This window comes from Pygoscelis adeliae, unplaced genomic scaffold (assembly GCF_000699105.1).
Source record: "Pygoscelis adeliae isolate BGI_AS28 unplaced genomic scaffold, ASM69910v1 Scaffold77, whole genome shotgun sequence".
Lineage (NCBI taxonomy): Eukaryota > Metazoa > Chordata > Aves > Sphenisciformes > Spheniscidae > Pygoscelis > Pygoscelis adeliae.
In genome coordinates, this window is record NW_008825216.1 from 6,464,191 (window position 1) to 6,480,194 (window position 16,004).

Sequence of the window (16,004 nt, forward strand, 5' to 3'; positions counted from 1 at the left end):
AAGTAGATTTGAATGATTTCTAAACATTTCTGCACTTAAATTTTGTAGCACTTTTTTTGGTGAAATGTGAATTTCTGCCTTGTGATGAATAACTGTTTTGAGAATATATCAGGACAAGAAATGAATTGTGCACAAATTCCTAACAAATTCTGCAATATGAGTTTGTGAGTTCATACAAACTATGTGTTAAACATATGAAATTAATGCCTGGTGTGCATTTTATTGTAGTGACATATATGATTTTTATGATTAAAGGAAACAGCATATTAGGTCCTTGTTGCTTTTAAATACAAATCATTAGACACTCTTCTTTATAGGAGATGGAGACATGCTGGCTTGCGGTCTGGCTGACAAGACTGTACTGATATTCAATTCCAATCTCACTGATACATACAAAGTTTTTTCAGGTAAATTTATTAATTACATTATTAAAGAAATAGTATATAATTGAGCTTAACCTAAAATGGCAGAGTAAGTAAAAGATTCCACTTTCATCACTTTGAGAAGAATGGGGGAGAGGGGGTACTGCTGATTCAAGACGTAGAAGTTACTTCTCTGATTAGTTCATTTTGTTCTAAAATTAAACTGCCTACCAGTTTTCCCATTTCTCAATTTTCTGGGAGGTAAATAGTAATGTATCACGATATATATTGTAGTCTGCATTGCGTATGTTTATTACAATAATTAAATAGAAATAATAAAGCCAATATATTGTAATGATAATGCATGTGTATATTGCAGTAATATATTGTAATAGATTATTAACTAAAAAATTGACCGCGATGACTTGGCAAAAAATGTGTTTGGTTTGCAGCTCCAGACTTCTAAAGAACAACTCTTTGAAAAAGAAAGGGACTATTCCTATGGGGAAATCCATATCTGCAAAAGTGTATGCATGTGCAAACACATGTGCATTACTTAACATTGTAAATGAACCTGAAAAAAAAAGAATTCTAAATTTCTACAAGAACTATCTGTTAAAGTTTTAATAACAGTAAATGTTATGACTTAAAATTCATATAGCAGGACTGATTTACTGTGGAAGTTCATAATGGAAGATGACTGTCATTTACTAGCAGGACTTAACCGGTATCAAAGTAGGCTGGTTTAAGTTATTTTAGAAAATTATTTCTAAGTAAAAACTCTGATAACTGATTTCTGAAAACTGGGGTTTTTTTGAGTAATTTTCATTGTATTTTGTGGAAGAAGCTGTGGCATTGTGCCACTAATGGAGGTAACATTACTGATATTTTCCTCTCTGTGTCATGAAATTGATGAAAATATGCCTTATGGACAGGGTAATTAGGTCTTTCTTTTCCACAATAGAAAGTTCATAAACTCTAAAAAATGTTTTTCTTCATGTATCACCAACTAATTTGAGCAAATTCATAGTGCAAGTCATATAAACTGCAGGCAGGAATAGCATTTTGAGGTTTTATTGACATAATTTTGTTATTTAGGTAGTAATGGAATAAAAGCAGTAATTTGGTCCAAAGGGACCCCATATATCTGAAATATGTATAACATTGTTTTAGAAGATCAGCATTTCTAAAAAATGCAATTAACCAAAAGAGATCAAAATTCTGTATTTCCTTCCCTTACTTGTTACAGGCATCTATAAAAATAATGATACAGTACTGCTACAGTATTTGGTACATAGCAGCTTAAAAAAGTTGTGCTCAAAGAATTCAGTGTTTCTTCAGATTATTAACACATCTTTCTTCAGTAATCTGAAGCAGCTAAGATGTAAATGATTTTCAAGAACTTTAAAGTCTTTTTTTTTGGTAGCAGGGCTACTCTGAACATGAAGTAGAACATAAATGTTGCAAAATTATTCCATGAGTCTAGAAATTCTCATTGTACAGTATGTGTTCTGTAGCTGTCCTTTGCAGTTTGTCTTTTGCATCGCAGATCCAGCTTCTTTTTATGTGAACCACTATCAAGAAGTCAGACAGGCGGGTTTTACTTGAATGTATATAGAGATTATGTGCTGCAGAAAGTGACATTTCAATTCTGTGGAATACTCTTTTTTGGATTTTTTTTTCACTGGAGTTTGTTTTTATGTAGGCTTCATTGATTTTGAACTGGTAATAGGTGGGTTTTATCTTTGTTTCATCTCAGGGGAAGATACTAATTTAATTGACTTTGTTGCATCTATACCTTCATATACTTGCTACGTAATAATATCTAAGGAATGGCTTGATACTGGCAATAACAGAAAACATAGACTTTAATAAGAAAAAATATTAATCTAAGTAGACATATTTGAAAGCAGAAAAAAAGGGTTAGAATTTAGAGACTTCTAAATTTGAAAGAAAACCTTAGTTCATGTTACTCTAAATTATGAAGGAAACTACTTAGGTTTTGACACATTATTAATGAAAGGCTTTATTTTTCTATGAAGTAAAGCTAAATATGATGATTTTATAAGATATTTCAACATTCAGAGCTCCCTAAAATAGTGCAATACTCTGCAAATGCAGCCTAATTTATTGTGATGAGAAGAGTAAAGTGACCTGCACCAAACTTCATGCTACTACAGAGAAGCTTTTTCTGGTGCCAGTAGTTAAGATGTCAAATACTAGTTCTCTGTCTTGCTTTAAAAAAAATTGATTTATTACTAAATTGTTCTTCTAACAATTGACTTTCTTCTACTAGTTTTCCTAGGTTTTGAACTACTAGCTAATTTGTTTCGTTGATACCTTTCATCCTTTATTCTATGTCTCTTTTTATGATGCACAGTCTGAACAGAAGTGTAAACCACATTCTACTTCAGGCTTTTTAGGTAGCATAAGAATGCAACCTGGGCATGTAATTCTTTTCAAAAGCAACATAAATGTGAAACTGTCAGATACTGTACTGTAGGGGAGTAGGAGCTGCAAACCATCAGTTACGTGCTTATTTCATTCATGTAGTTCTTCTGTACAGTTCAGATTATCATGAAATCACATATTTATTTTCTACTTTAGATGCCTTCGGTGTTGAAGTGTCATAATAAATGTATTTTCTTTTCATTAAAAACCATGATGCATTGCTCTTATTTAGAGCTGCAATCAATGGTAATGTAAAACTTTCCTTTTTCAAGGAATGGCCATAATATCTATTCTGTTGAAAAAATTAATTTTCAAGGCAGCATTAACATCCGAATGCAGCTGATTATTGAAAATCATGTTTTAATAGTGCACCATCAGAGAGGAGTGGTATAACAACAGCAATTTTACTATAAGCCTAATTTATTCGGTTTTGTTCCCTGAAGTGCTCAGTTACAGTTTTAAGTAGTTCTGCATTCCTCTTCAATGTTGGCTCTTCAGATGTCTGTGTCCTATAGTGAAGTGCAGGTAATATTGGCCAGCTTTAATAGAGTTACAGCCAGCATGGCCTTTTCCAAGAAGTCTTTTTCAAAACCAGCTGCTGTCCTTCTCAATGTGCTTCAGGACTGGGGATCCCTGAGTAACGCCTGTTTTGAAGCTTACTGGCCTCTTGCAAGCCAGCTGGCATCTCCTTCACTGGGCTTTGGGATTGGGGGACCTGGAGTGCAGAGATTCTTAAGCTTTTTGCATGGGTCTTCCAATTTTCCAAACCTCAGATTGTCCTAAAGTTTCTTATGTACCTTACCACTTTGGAAAACTGTTTTGTATATTCTGGTAAGGGTTTTTTTTGGTGCTTTTTTTTTTTTTTTGTTAATGCAGATAATTCAAGGCTTCCAAATGGTTTTACCAAACCCAAGCCCCGAAATAAATCTTTATGTTGAGAATAAAATAAGTATAGCACTTACATATGTACTTATCCAGTACTTATGCAGTTTTCTGGTGAAAATTCTACAGGTTTTTGGTAACTGGGAATTAAAATATCTTGTTTATAGGTCTTTTTATAGATATATGTTATCATAGAAGATCTTAATTGCTGAGATAAATTGATTAGCCTTCCTGTAATTTAAAACAATCAAATTTTTTTATATAAAACTTCAGTTGACTAAAGAGAAAATGGGCACAAGAGGGCAGCATAAGAACTTCGAATGTTTTAAGGCTAGGAGAAATTCATCAGACTTTATCTGGAAAAATTAGAATAATATGGGCCAAAGTTTGTTCATTTTGTTTGACATATTTTCTTTTTTTTTGACCTTTTTGATCAGCTTCAATATAATTTTAGATCAAATTAATAATTTTATCTTCTGGATGGTGTTTCTGGCTTTTGAAGTTCTTTCTTTGTAAGTTTTTAATCTTGTTTTTAACTGTGACACCAAAATCAAAGTCTATTTCTTGTAGAAGCTTTTTGCTATTAACTGGACATTATAATACTTTAAACTATGATTTTTAAACAGGCAGTTACATTTTTTTAATCTAATGAGACAGTCCTGCAGAAGCTGTTGTAGTGGTATGTTCACTGTGTTTTTACAAAAACAGCTAGCTCAGTAATAAAAACCTAATGAATAAAATAAAGTATTGCAACTATTTGCAAGGTCTTAAGTGGTTTCCAGACCATGTTTAATATAAAATTTCATTATAATATAACACTTGGATTCTCTTTTCAAGTAATACTGTATCTTTTCTTAAATAGAATTTCAAGGATGTTTCTTGGAAGTGCTCTTCCAATAACTTTCAAAAATTAGAGTCAGAATTATCATTATCTGTAGGTAAATTAGATTGGTGATTCTTTTGTAACTGCTTACATTTTGTGTTTTAAAACACTGAACTTTGACAGTCAAAGTTGAGTGTTCTGTTGCTGAGACTTCTACAATAAGTATTTATTTGCCATAGCTCCATAGCTGTGGTGAGTTCCCTTACTGCTTTATGTGATAAAATCCTTCTGGATCTCAGTAGCCTTGCCTTCCTTTTAAAGCATCATCCTATCGATTGACTTCTTCTGGAATATATGGTACTTTACAACTCTGTAGAATCAGTTTCTAAGCACTTGAAGTTAAGCATTCAAAATGCAGTTCATATGAAGCCTGATCTGGATCTTGAAGGCCTTCAATGCTAGAGTAACCATCCTGTGATTCAGGATTTTTCTTTGAGCTGAACCTTTCTGCACCAGTACATTTCATGCAGGCCCATGACGAAAAATAAACCGGTCTTTACAAGCTCTGGTGTGGTAACTTCAATTTTGCTGGACTTCCAACCCTCTGTTATTAGGGATGGGCAGAGACGAAGCAGTCTAGGACGAAACACTCAGGACAGCTTATTAGTCAGAGCAAAATAACTCATGATCATCAACACTGTGGGCTAGATGCCCAAAGGTTTTGGGCCTTTCCATGAGCCAAATACTGGCTAACAAGCAGACAGAGCACTGTGGTCTTGCATGACAACCATACTATTTTGCCATTTGGGTATAGTAGCAAGTCATAGGGCTCGGGACCTTAACCATCCCAGTTGCACTTTGAAATATTTGGTAGCCATGTTGTCAGTAATGGTTGTTTTCATCACTCTGTTACCAACGAAAAGATGAAGTCAGGTGAAATTATTCCCTGAATATCCGTCTTTGGGTAGTCTTTTTCAGACTGATGTTTGGACCTCTGTGCATCAGAAGACAGCTTTTCCAAACCTTAGAAGCTTGATTAGAAGCATTAGGAGTTGATGGCCAAACTTCTATTTTCTGTGGAATTTTTTGCTACAGTTTGGAATAATTTTAATCCAGTTCAGCACTTCACTCTGAGACAGACAGTATTTACTGAAAAGATCAGAAACACAACTGTTAACAGCAAAACTCACTATTAATGACAACCACCTTACAACCGCTTCTGTGCTTCTAATTCAGTTTGGTGTGGAGATAGAATTTGTTAATATTACTGCGACAGTAAAGATCTGTGAATGTGTTTTTGTTGCTAACTTGAAGTTTGTTTGTTTGTTTGTTTGTTTGTTATATATTTGTTTAGAACTATTTTATATTTCTAGCTGAGTCAAATCTGAATTGCAGAAAGCTAAAGAAAATTTAGATACTAGTTTTTATTCTTTTAGAATATGAATGTCTGTAAAAGATAAATGTGTCTTTTATATTTGTTATAACATTTTCATACAAACTCCCTTATAGCAAGGGAGACAATGTCATACAAATGCATATGAGATTTCAGGTAGAATAACTTGGTATTTCTCTGAACTTATTTAATTTTGTGAATCTTGATTATTAATGAGAGACATTTTTCCATGGTTTTTGGTGGAAGAAAAAATCAATAACTGGTTTACTGTTACCAGTTTTAATCCAACCGTTTGAAGCCTGTATTTAAAATGTATTTTAATATTGTGTATAATTATATTAAAACAATACTATTAACTCTGGAGAAATGTATAAATGCAAGAAATGAGCTTTATGATATTTTCATTATTATTTTTATTAGGTCCTGATGGTGCAGTTAACTCTGTTGGCTGGAGTCATGACAAGAAGTGGTTAGTTTCTGCATCAGAAGACAGAACTTTAAGGGTCTGGTCAGTCTGCAATAACGAACCTGCCCTAATTTTGGTAATTAGAAACTCCTGTCGGTTTGGTTCACAGAGGACACTATTTTGCACTTTCATCTACTTCCATTTTAACAGCTCTCTGGAAAGAACATACAGCCTGATTTTCAGAGCTACTGAGTGGTGGTGATTCAAACTGATACTATGATCTGGGTGGTCTCCATTGACTTCAGATTAGGCTTTTATCATGACAATTTATGAAAAGAAGAAAACCAATCTTGGTAGACAAAACTAGTGGGCATGTCTAGAAGTTTTGGTTTTATTGTCTGCTCTCTATATTCTATTTTCATTGGCTCAGTTCTGCTTGACTTTATAGTCTACTCCCCAATTCAAATGGAAGTTTAGAGTGTGAAGCTAGATTGTATTAGATTTGATTGACTATGATACTATTAACTTTACTGCCAACTAATTTAAGTAGAATTAAAACTTTATTTTGAGATTAATAGATGTCAAAAATAGGAAGGGCAACTACATAGTAGGTTAACCTCCTGACATATGGTCAGGATAACAGGGAGACTATGCCTTAACACCAGGAATCTCAGACAAAAAAAATTCAGTATCTTAGAATCCATTCTTAATAATTTACTTTGCATTTCAGGGCAAAGAGAAGTTCCATAAGACTGTACGCTTTGCACAGTTTTATTTTATAGATGCATTTATATTGTTGTGTTGTGGAGCTGAATTTCATCTATTAAGTTTCCATCTAGACACAACCAAGGATGACCTCAAACGGTGAGTAAAATTTCTCATTAACAGACCAGTGAAAGTATTTGTACTGTTTGATCTGGGATTTTTTGGGTCATGAGGTGGTGCGGGGTGGAGGGCAAGAGGAAAAAAATTGAACAAACAGTAAAAGCTAATTGTAAAAATATCTTTGTTCTGGCACGATAGAAAAAAATTGAAATGTCAAATAATTTTTTATAGTGCATACCTTACCTGGTGCAAATACAGTTTTACTATTACTGTTACCATTTGGGGCCTTCTGAGCTTTACCTTCTGCCTGTTTACATCGCAGTGTGCATTAATGTCTTAAGTTACATTTGAGAAGCTATTGCAAATCTTTCTCTTCTGGGAATATTTCTATATACTTTTCCTTTCAGAGACTCCAACATAGAATCATAGAATCAGAATTGTTTGGGTTGGAAGGGACCTTTAAAGGTCATCTAGGCCAACTCCCCTGCTGTGGGCAGGGACATCTTCAACTAGACCAGGTTGCTCAGAGCCCCGTCCAACCTGACCTGGAATGTTTCCAGGGATGGGGCATCCACCACCTCTCTGGGCAACATCTTCCAGTGTTTCACCACCCTCAGCGTAAAAAAATTTCTTCCTTATATCTAGTCTAAATCTACCCCCCTTTAGTTTAAAGCCATTTCCCCTTGTCCTGTCGCAACAGGCCCTGCTAAAAAGTTTGCCGCCATCTTTTTTATAAGCCCCCTTTAAGTACTAAGAGGCTGCAATAAGGTCTGTTTTCTTCCTTCTCTGTCAAATGGAAGCAGATCACTTTCATAATTTTCACTGACCTTCCAACTGTTATACTGTACCTAATTACTTTTCTTATTAGCTTATTTTGTCCCTGTGTTTCTTCATTGTTAGGCATCCTTCTTTCTGACTTGGAATAATTTCTTTTATTAAATGTCTGATATACCTTTTCTGTTCTTTTAGTTTATAATTGGAGCTAAAACTATCCTTGTATCTTTTTACTAAGTTTCTCTGCTCTTCATTTGCTTTTACTTGTTTTCAGCAGTATTTGTGTATGTAAGACTTTATTACATTACATATATATATGCATGTATATATGTATATGTTTAGACATAATAGCATTTAAAAAAACCTTGAAGAGACATTTTTCTTTGTCTGATGTTATGACTTTATATTTTGAGTGGAATGACAAACAGAATTAGGGTTACAACACTGAAGTCTGTTAGTTGATATCGTGAATGTTGTGTCCTGTTCATGGTATTAAGTAGTATTGGGGTGCATGCTTAGATGGGAGAAACTGGCCTATTTCCCTGGTAGTTTTGCCACTAGCTTTCCTGGACTGGGGCATGAACCTGATAGGTGCAACTTCACTGAAACTTCAAACAGCCATATAGGAAACAAAAAGAGAAAAAATGCCAAATTTTATCACTCTTTTAAAATACACTTTTTTAAGAACAGAAATTCCTTCTTATTTGGAAAAGTAGCTAATGGATTATGATCCAAGTTCTGTTTAGAAATTCTTCAAAATGGTTAATAAATTGTGGTTTTCAGTCACCTGCTTGGTTTTACAGTTAATCCACTGTTACTTGTGATTTTTTACCTTCCATTTCTGGTCAAAATCCTTAATGGAGGGTGTTGCTGTGGCTCTTATTCGTATTATTTTAGTCATGTACTCTATGTGGAATGGGAATATAGCAAATAGATTTTTTTCCCCCTTGACTTTCTTTTCTGATAACTGGTTCTACAGAGATCTCTTGTTCTGAAGTGCTTACCCTGTAGCAAAGTGCAATAGTACAGGAGGAACCTGGAAGGCAAGAAAAGTGATTCCTGTTCCCAGTTTTGCTTGAAATATATTCATAGCGTAAACAAGTAATATTTGGAAACTGAGGCAGGCAACTGCTTCTCTCATACCATTCTTAACTCTTCAACTTTATACAGGCAATCATGGAGGAACTTGAAAAAGAAGATGGAAAACAAAACTCTGATCTTTTAGATCCTTCCCTCTTCTGATTGCTTTCAACTTCAAGATATAGTTAAAAATATTTTTTTCCTTCTATTCATGGGGGCTTAGGCTTTAGTAAGGAAATTTTATTGTAGTATATGATGTGCTGGCTCTAGGTATCTTTTTTTTTTTAAAAACAAATACCCATGCCTCCTAGAGGAAAGTATCCAGTAACCTGAAGAAAATCCATACTGCAGTTACTGTTGTAGAAGACTGGTCTGAACTACTTTCAAGCTAGTTAGTTCAGAAACTAAAGGTACTATGGAACTTGATGCAATTGTAGAACCCACTCAAACAACTTTGGAAGGACTTTGGCACTGAACTTCACCTGTGTTCTGTGTTGCTCCAATTACTTTGTTAGAAGCATCCTGATTTAAAGCTGTTAAAGTATGTATGTAGGGTTGTGCTTATAGCAGATTTTTGTTATTACCATGCTGTCAGTATTTCTTGATGCATTAAGTCAAAAATATGCAATTAGACTTTCTGGGATATTAGTGTAATGCCAAAAGACCAAACACACTATCGTAGACATTACAACGAATCCACAAACCAGTCTGAGACCTGGTTATATATAGCTATAAGAAAAGGTCTTAAGGGTTAATTTGCCTTGACTTTTTCTTCTGAATTCCCTCCAGTTCATTGCCCAGCTTTTCTTTCTTTTATGGAACACTGCATCATTCCTTTTGTTTCTCACAACTCTCTCATTCTGCCTTCTGAATCAAATTTGGAAGAATGCTTGAAGGTGCTAGATCTAAGCATGCTTTATACCCTTAATTAGAAAGGCATGGCAATGCAGTTTGGCTAACCAATAGATTGCTACTGTATTTCAGAGGTGTGGACGTAGAATGACAAATCATATCACTGTTTCTCTGTGCAGTTTTTGGAGAACTCCCCATAAGTATTAATTAACTAAGCATCACAACAACTTAATTAAATGGTTAAACATTGGTTCAGTTTTAAAGGTGAAACTGAGAAGTGGAAATAAGAAAAAGAATGTTATATTCCTTATTGGCTTATTTAAACATATCCTTATTTACAAATGCCATAAAGGAGGTTTACTGCAGTTCTGGGAATAGAATACAGCTCTCCTGACTTCTGCTTCTATGATTAATCTCAAAATGATTCACAACCTAAACAAATTTCTTTACCTTCTCCAAAATTGCTAACTATTGAATTTCCACTCTCATCAGCAGTTGTGCATGCTGATATGAAGTGTAACTATTTGCTTCTTAGTTTATTTTTTTTTTAATTCTCAATTACTTTTAAGTCACATAAGAATTTGAGCAGAACAAAACATCTATGGGTTGTTATCTCATTTTTATAGTTTTATGTGTTGTTTTAAAGATCAGCATGAGCAATTTGAAAGGAGTTTAAAAAGGAGAAAATTGTGTTCCAGTAACAGAAACAATGCCTTTTAAAGCCATTATATTTAGCAACTGGTTGTAGTAATCATACATACAGTAAGGGAAGTAATGATAAAATATCTACTCTGATGAAATGGGAAACTATACCAGCAGATATTATAGATGGATAAAGCAAAGGCCATAGTAAATGGGTTTAAAATTTAGCATGCTAATGATACATAGGAGAGTGTTCATTTCAGATACGTCTGGAAAGTTAATGTTTAACAGCATAATTATTTTCATGCAAACCACTTTAAGCCAGTTTAAACTTCTTAAGTAAATGGGCTGCACAGACCTGATTCAGCAGTATGATAATAAGAATATTCTAAGCTTGGTTCCTTTGAGCTTTAGCCATTAGATCAAAGAACTTAAACACTCTTTGTTTTTTGTCAGAAACAGAATGGAAACTAGATGAGAAGTACATAAGTCATAAGATGAATTCTAACAACATTCTAACAGCAACCATCTCTAAATGCTTTACATTTTCCCGTGCTTGTCTTTTCTTATGTCTAAGATTCATTACATAGGGTCAGTGAATGACATCCACCCTCCTCTGTAGTGTAAGAGAGAATATTTTTCAGTTACGATGAATTCTAAGCATTTCAGAAGATGAAGTGATTCTTTTCCTTTTCATGTTACTGATTTTCTTATTTTACTGAACTCAAGGCTGTGTCTGGAAATGTATAAGACGACTACTGTTTGAAGATTAATTTTTACAGTGCACATATAAAATGTTTTTAATAGCCTGAAACCTTGTGATCTGTTATACTGATGATGTTTGTGGTCTGTCACTTAGTTTTGACTTTGTCATGTACAGCCATTTTCCTTAAAATTTTAAATGTCAGATCTGCATCAAGCTGGTTTTTTGGGAGGTTGTTTTTAGGTGCCTATTTGTCTTCTGGTTTTAACATAGTGACATACTTCCATACATGGAAGTTTTTTGTCTGTCATCAAAATGTTGCTACTTTATCTGAGTTTCCTGAAAAATGCTTTCAGCAAAGGACTTCAAAATCTGCTGGGAAGTAGACACATCAGTCTCTGCAATCATTGCAGGAATCGTTTGTATCTTAGAATCTGGTTTTATATTTTATTTCTGAAGATATACCAGTCTCCTGAAAATAACTATATACTGTAAATGTATTCCCCAAAAATTATTACATCCCAAAAGTATGCGGGATAGAAGAGATTACAAAGATTAGTCATTTACACTGTTGTCAGAATTCTAATGACTGAAGGCATTAAAGGAGGACAGAATTGTAGTTTTGAGTATATCAACACAAATGTGATTTTATTTGGATACCTGATCTATAGGACTGTCAGCTGAGATTATGCCCCATGCACAGAAATGGAGACCTGGAAAAAATGTAATAGGAAGATATTATTCATCCATTTTTTTGCCTCCATCACAAGCTTTTCTGTGGCTTGAGGGGGTGTTGGTCTAATTCAGACAATTTTTAGGGCGCGTTTATGCTACAATAGCCTCTCCAGTTGACTTGTGAGATGGAATTTTGCCTATATTGACTTCACACTCCTGGCCTTCATCTGTGCAGCATTTTCTAGGGCTTGTAGTGTTTCGTAATAGCTGAAAACAACTTCACAACTGTCTGTGACAGTGCGTTCATATGGGAAACCCTGCAACAAAGGAATTAGCTTTGCTAATGGCAGACTGTCAAATTTATCTATGGAAAGTGGCCAGATCTGAGATGGAATTCTTAATCTAGTTGTATATAATTTTATTTTCAGAACTCATTTCTGATGGGAAAATAAAAATATTTTTTCTTTCCTTTTGAAGATTTCTTATCTTATTTGTTATTATCTTCTTTTTTTACTTACAAAGTAACCCTTGTTATATTCACAGAAATCTGTTGATTTTCTGCAGACGAAAGCACAGTTATTTTGTTAAATGTGCCTTCTTACTGATAAGTTGTAATATCTTTCAACAATCTAAAAAGCTTTTCCTTTGCGTGTTCTTCACACCTTTGTCTTGATAAATATTACAACACCTTCCGACCTTTACTGGATTAATTCCTCTGACTAATTCCTCAACAAGCCCTTTGTAAGATATCTAACAATCTTTTCTATAGCAAAAAGGAAATTATTTTAACTTAAAATGTAGATTGTGAACTTTTGCTTACATTTCAACATATATTTTTATTCTCAAATTCTGTTCTTATATATTACAAGTGAGTGACATTTAAGCTTTTGTCTTGTGTCTGTTTGAATTACGTAATACCTGTCTTCCACAATCTGATTACCTACCTTCTGTGTTGCCTGTTAATTCTTAGTTTATGGAGGTATTGTTAAAGCAATAAAAAGGTAACCCAAATGGTTGTATAAGCTTTCGTCTCTAAGAGGCAAGAACTAATGCACAGTGTCCAGCTCAGTGTGTCCACAATGCCTGGCTGAATTTTAATTGACTTGTGCTTTGAACTGAATGTGTATAGGACATGCGGCAAATGCATTGTGTCCAAAAAATATAAGGTCTTAAATATACTAAAATTCCTCTTTTTTTGCTAATGGGTACTCTTGTTCTATTTTTTTTCCTCCGTTACTTTGGTTCAGTTTTGTCCTAACTTGTATTTCATGAATCTCAGTTTACTGTGTTGGTTGAAGATTTGCTTTCTAGGTGAAATTCTATCTGGGAAACACCCTGTGAAGTGTTTATCTATGTAGCAGACTGCACTGTAGAAGAGAGATACTTCAGCTAACTCAAAACTATTGTTCTTGCATTTGGGAGCAATTTGTTTCAGTAAGCCTCTTTCAGCAGGGTAAATTAGACCAGAGGAAGTTTAATGCTGCCTCCATCATATTGTTCCTATTGTCTCAGTCAGCTTATTTAAAGTTAGCTTGGATATCTTTACCCAAAAATGGAGATAAATCAGTTGTTCCTGAAGTCTAGAGCAGTTTATTTTTGTAGTTTACTTGAATAAAATACTTCTGGAAACCACAAAATGTTCTTCGATTAAGTTGCAAAACACTGTATTTTACCTTCTGCTTCACCGTCGCTGCAGAAGTAGCTCTAATGTGTACCTGGAAAAGCTCAGCAGATCATTGTTTGAGAGTAACAAAGAAAGGAAAAGCAAATCATTAACCATTTTTCTTTTGAACTGATCCAGCTTATAAACGTATTGCTTTTGTCAAATGTTCTCAGATTTGCAAACTTTTAGCATTGTTGGAAAGAAACAGTAAATTATTCCTACAAGTGTGTCATGCATGGACTTTTGTATTGTCATTAGACAGACATGCTAAAATGGAAGTATAATACTTACAGTTACATTGGAATTATTTTACTGCAAAGAAGTGTCTTAATTTAGAATATAATGTAGAAATTTTGAGTTATTGCAGTGTGTTGACCTTCGCTGGCAGCTAAGCCCCTACCCAGTTGCTCACTCACTCTCCCCCAGTGGGATCCCCCAGTGGGATGGGGGTGAGACAAGTGATGCCAAAGGTGAGAAAAACTCATGGGATGAGATAAAGACTGTTTAATAAATGAAGAAAAAAGAAAAAAAAAAACAAGTGATGCAAAAGTGATCGCTCAGTAGCTCCCACCAGCACACCGATACCCAGCTGGTCTCCGAGCAATGGCTACTTTCAAAAAACTCCCCTCCCCGCAGTTTTGTTTCTGAGCTTGGCATTAGACGTTACAGAATATCTCTTTGTATAATTCAGGTTAGGGGTCGTGGCTACGTCCACATCTGACCTCTTGCATTCCCCCAGCCTACTCACTCTGGGGGCACAGTGAGAAACACAGAATAGCTTAATGCTGTGCAGACACTGTTCAGCGATAGCTAAAAACCTTGTGTGTTATCAACACTGTTTTGGTCACAAATGTAAAACAGCATCATACACGCTACTATGAAGAAAATTAGCTCCACCCTAACCAGACCCAGTACAGTTAGTAACCACTCTGTTTATATTCCTTAGGTGATGTCTATGGAAATCACACTTTTCTTGCCCAGCATATCCATATCCGTATCCATATCCATATCCATATCCATGGAGGAATGTTTTCTGTTGACTTTGGTGGATTTAAGATCAGATCCATGTTGTCTGTGCTGACATATTTCAGTAAACAGAAAGATCTAATCAGACTGAATCACAACACAGTTCTGCATTGTGTGATATAAATAAGTCTGAAGCCATTTTAAAGGGTTTGGCACATCTGCAACATCTGCATGGAGCTGGAAGATATCCCACAGGAGAGTTTATGTTGGGAAGCCAAATTTCTTTGATAGTGTGTGATCAGCCTCTTGTTCTGTTCCCATCTAAGTGGAAATTATTCTTTCCTCACTATTTTCTCCTCGTTCTCTTTCTTATTGCCCCTATAATCAGCACATGAAATGCTATACTGAAACTAGTGGTATTTTTGTTTTTTGATCATAGCTACTTGACAATTTTTTTTTCTCTTCAACATTTTCAATATACATGCAGGATTATTTTAGTGTTTCATGTTGATAGAAGATCTATCTTGGGCATACAAATATCATGTTTCTTTTCATCCAAATGAGTTTTATTACCAAGTTTTTTAATAGAGTTCAGCAATGAGTCAAAAGGTCTGTGGCTTTAAATTTTAATAATAAAAGAAAGCATTTTGGTTTGTTTTGTGATTCCAATGGAAGTTTACTGGTGGCCACAAATCATAACTTATTTCATTAACACTAACATTCATTTGATATTTTTTGCAGATACAAACAGAGAAGTGTTTGCAAATTGGTACAGAAATTTCCCATGGCTTCAACAATGGAGATTACCAGCCTTTCAGCAGTAAATGATTTCTACTCTTGTATCCTTTGTATTTCTTATTTTCTTTATAGTTCTTTGGACTTAATGACATGGAAATAACTTCAGTTAAAGTAATTAGCATTTGATTCTTTACTACTCTTTTTCTATTAGAGTAAAAATGCTGTATTTTTTTGTGATACTGAACTTCAGCCTTGGACATAAATTTTTTAGGACTGTAAGACTTTTGGTGCTGCTCATAGAGTACTAAATACAACAGAGTCTTGAGATCTATTTATCTGTCTTTTTTTCTGTCTATATGCTTTTGTTCCTTTAGATCAGTTTAACTTTAACACAGACAACTGTACAGATATTGTACTTACAGCTGGCAGCAACCGAGCATTGGAAGTTTTTGACCTCAATGCAGGCTGCAGCACAGCAGTGATACCAGAAGTTCACACTAGATCAGTCCATCAGATCTGCCAAAATAAGGTATATATTTTACTGAATTGTATTTGTAGTACCACTACAACTCCATCAACAAAGAAATTGAAGGCTAAAAATACAATTGATAGTAATCGATAGAGTTTTTTATATGTTGGGGAGGATGGGCAAGGTCATAAGTCTGTGTGATAAAGTCACCCAGATCTCATTTGTTCTGTAGTGGAAAGCAGGGAGCAGTGAGAATGACTGAACAAGTTTGCTATTAGAGAAGTGTATATTACCCTTTGC

At 34.5% G+C, this 16,004-nt stretch overlaps 1 protein-coding gene across 1 annotated transcript in view; it reads left to right on the forward strand.

Moving 5' to 3' along the window:
- WDR27 (WD repeat domain 27) overlaps positions 1-16,004 on the forward strand; it is a 173,431-nt gene that overhangs the window by 22,957 nt on the left and 134,470 nt on the right. The window contains exons 16-20 of the mRNA XM_009329251.1: positions 318-407; positions 6,332-6,453; positions 7,048-7,181; positions 15,239-15,336; positions 15,643-15,764. Coding sequence (XP_009327526.1) covers positions 318-407; positions 6,332-6,453; positions 7,048-7,181; positions 15,239-15,336; positions 15,643-15,764 — 566 coding nt within the window. The remainder of the gene's footprint in view (positions 1-317; positions 408-6,331; positions 6,454-7,047; positions 7,182-15,238; positions 15,337-15,642; positions 15,765-16,004) is intronic.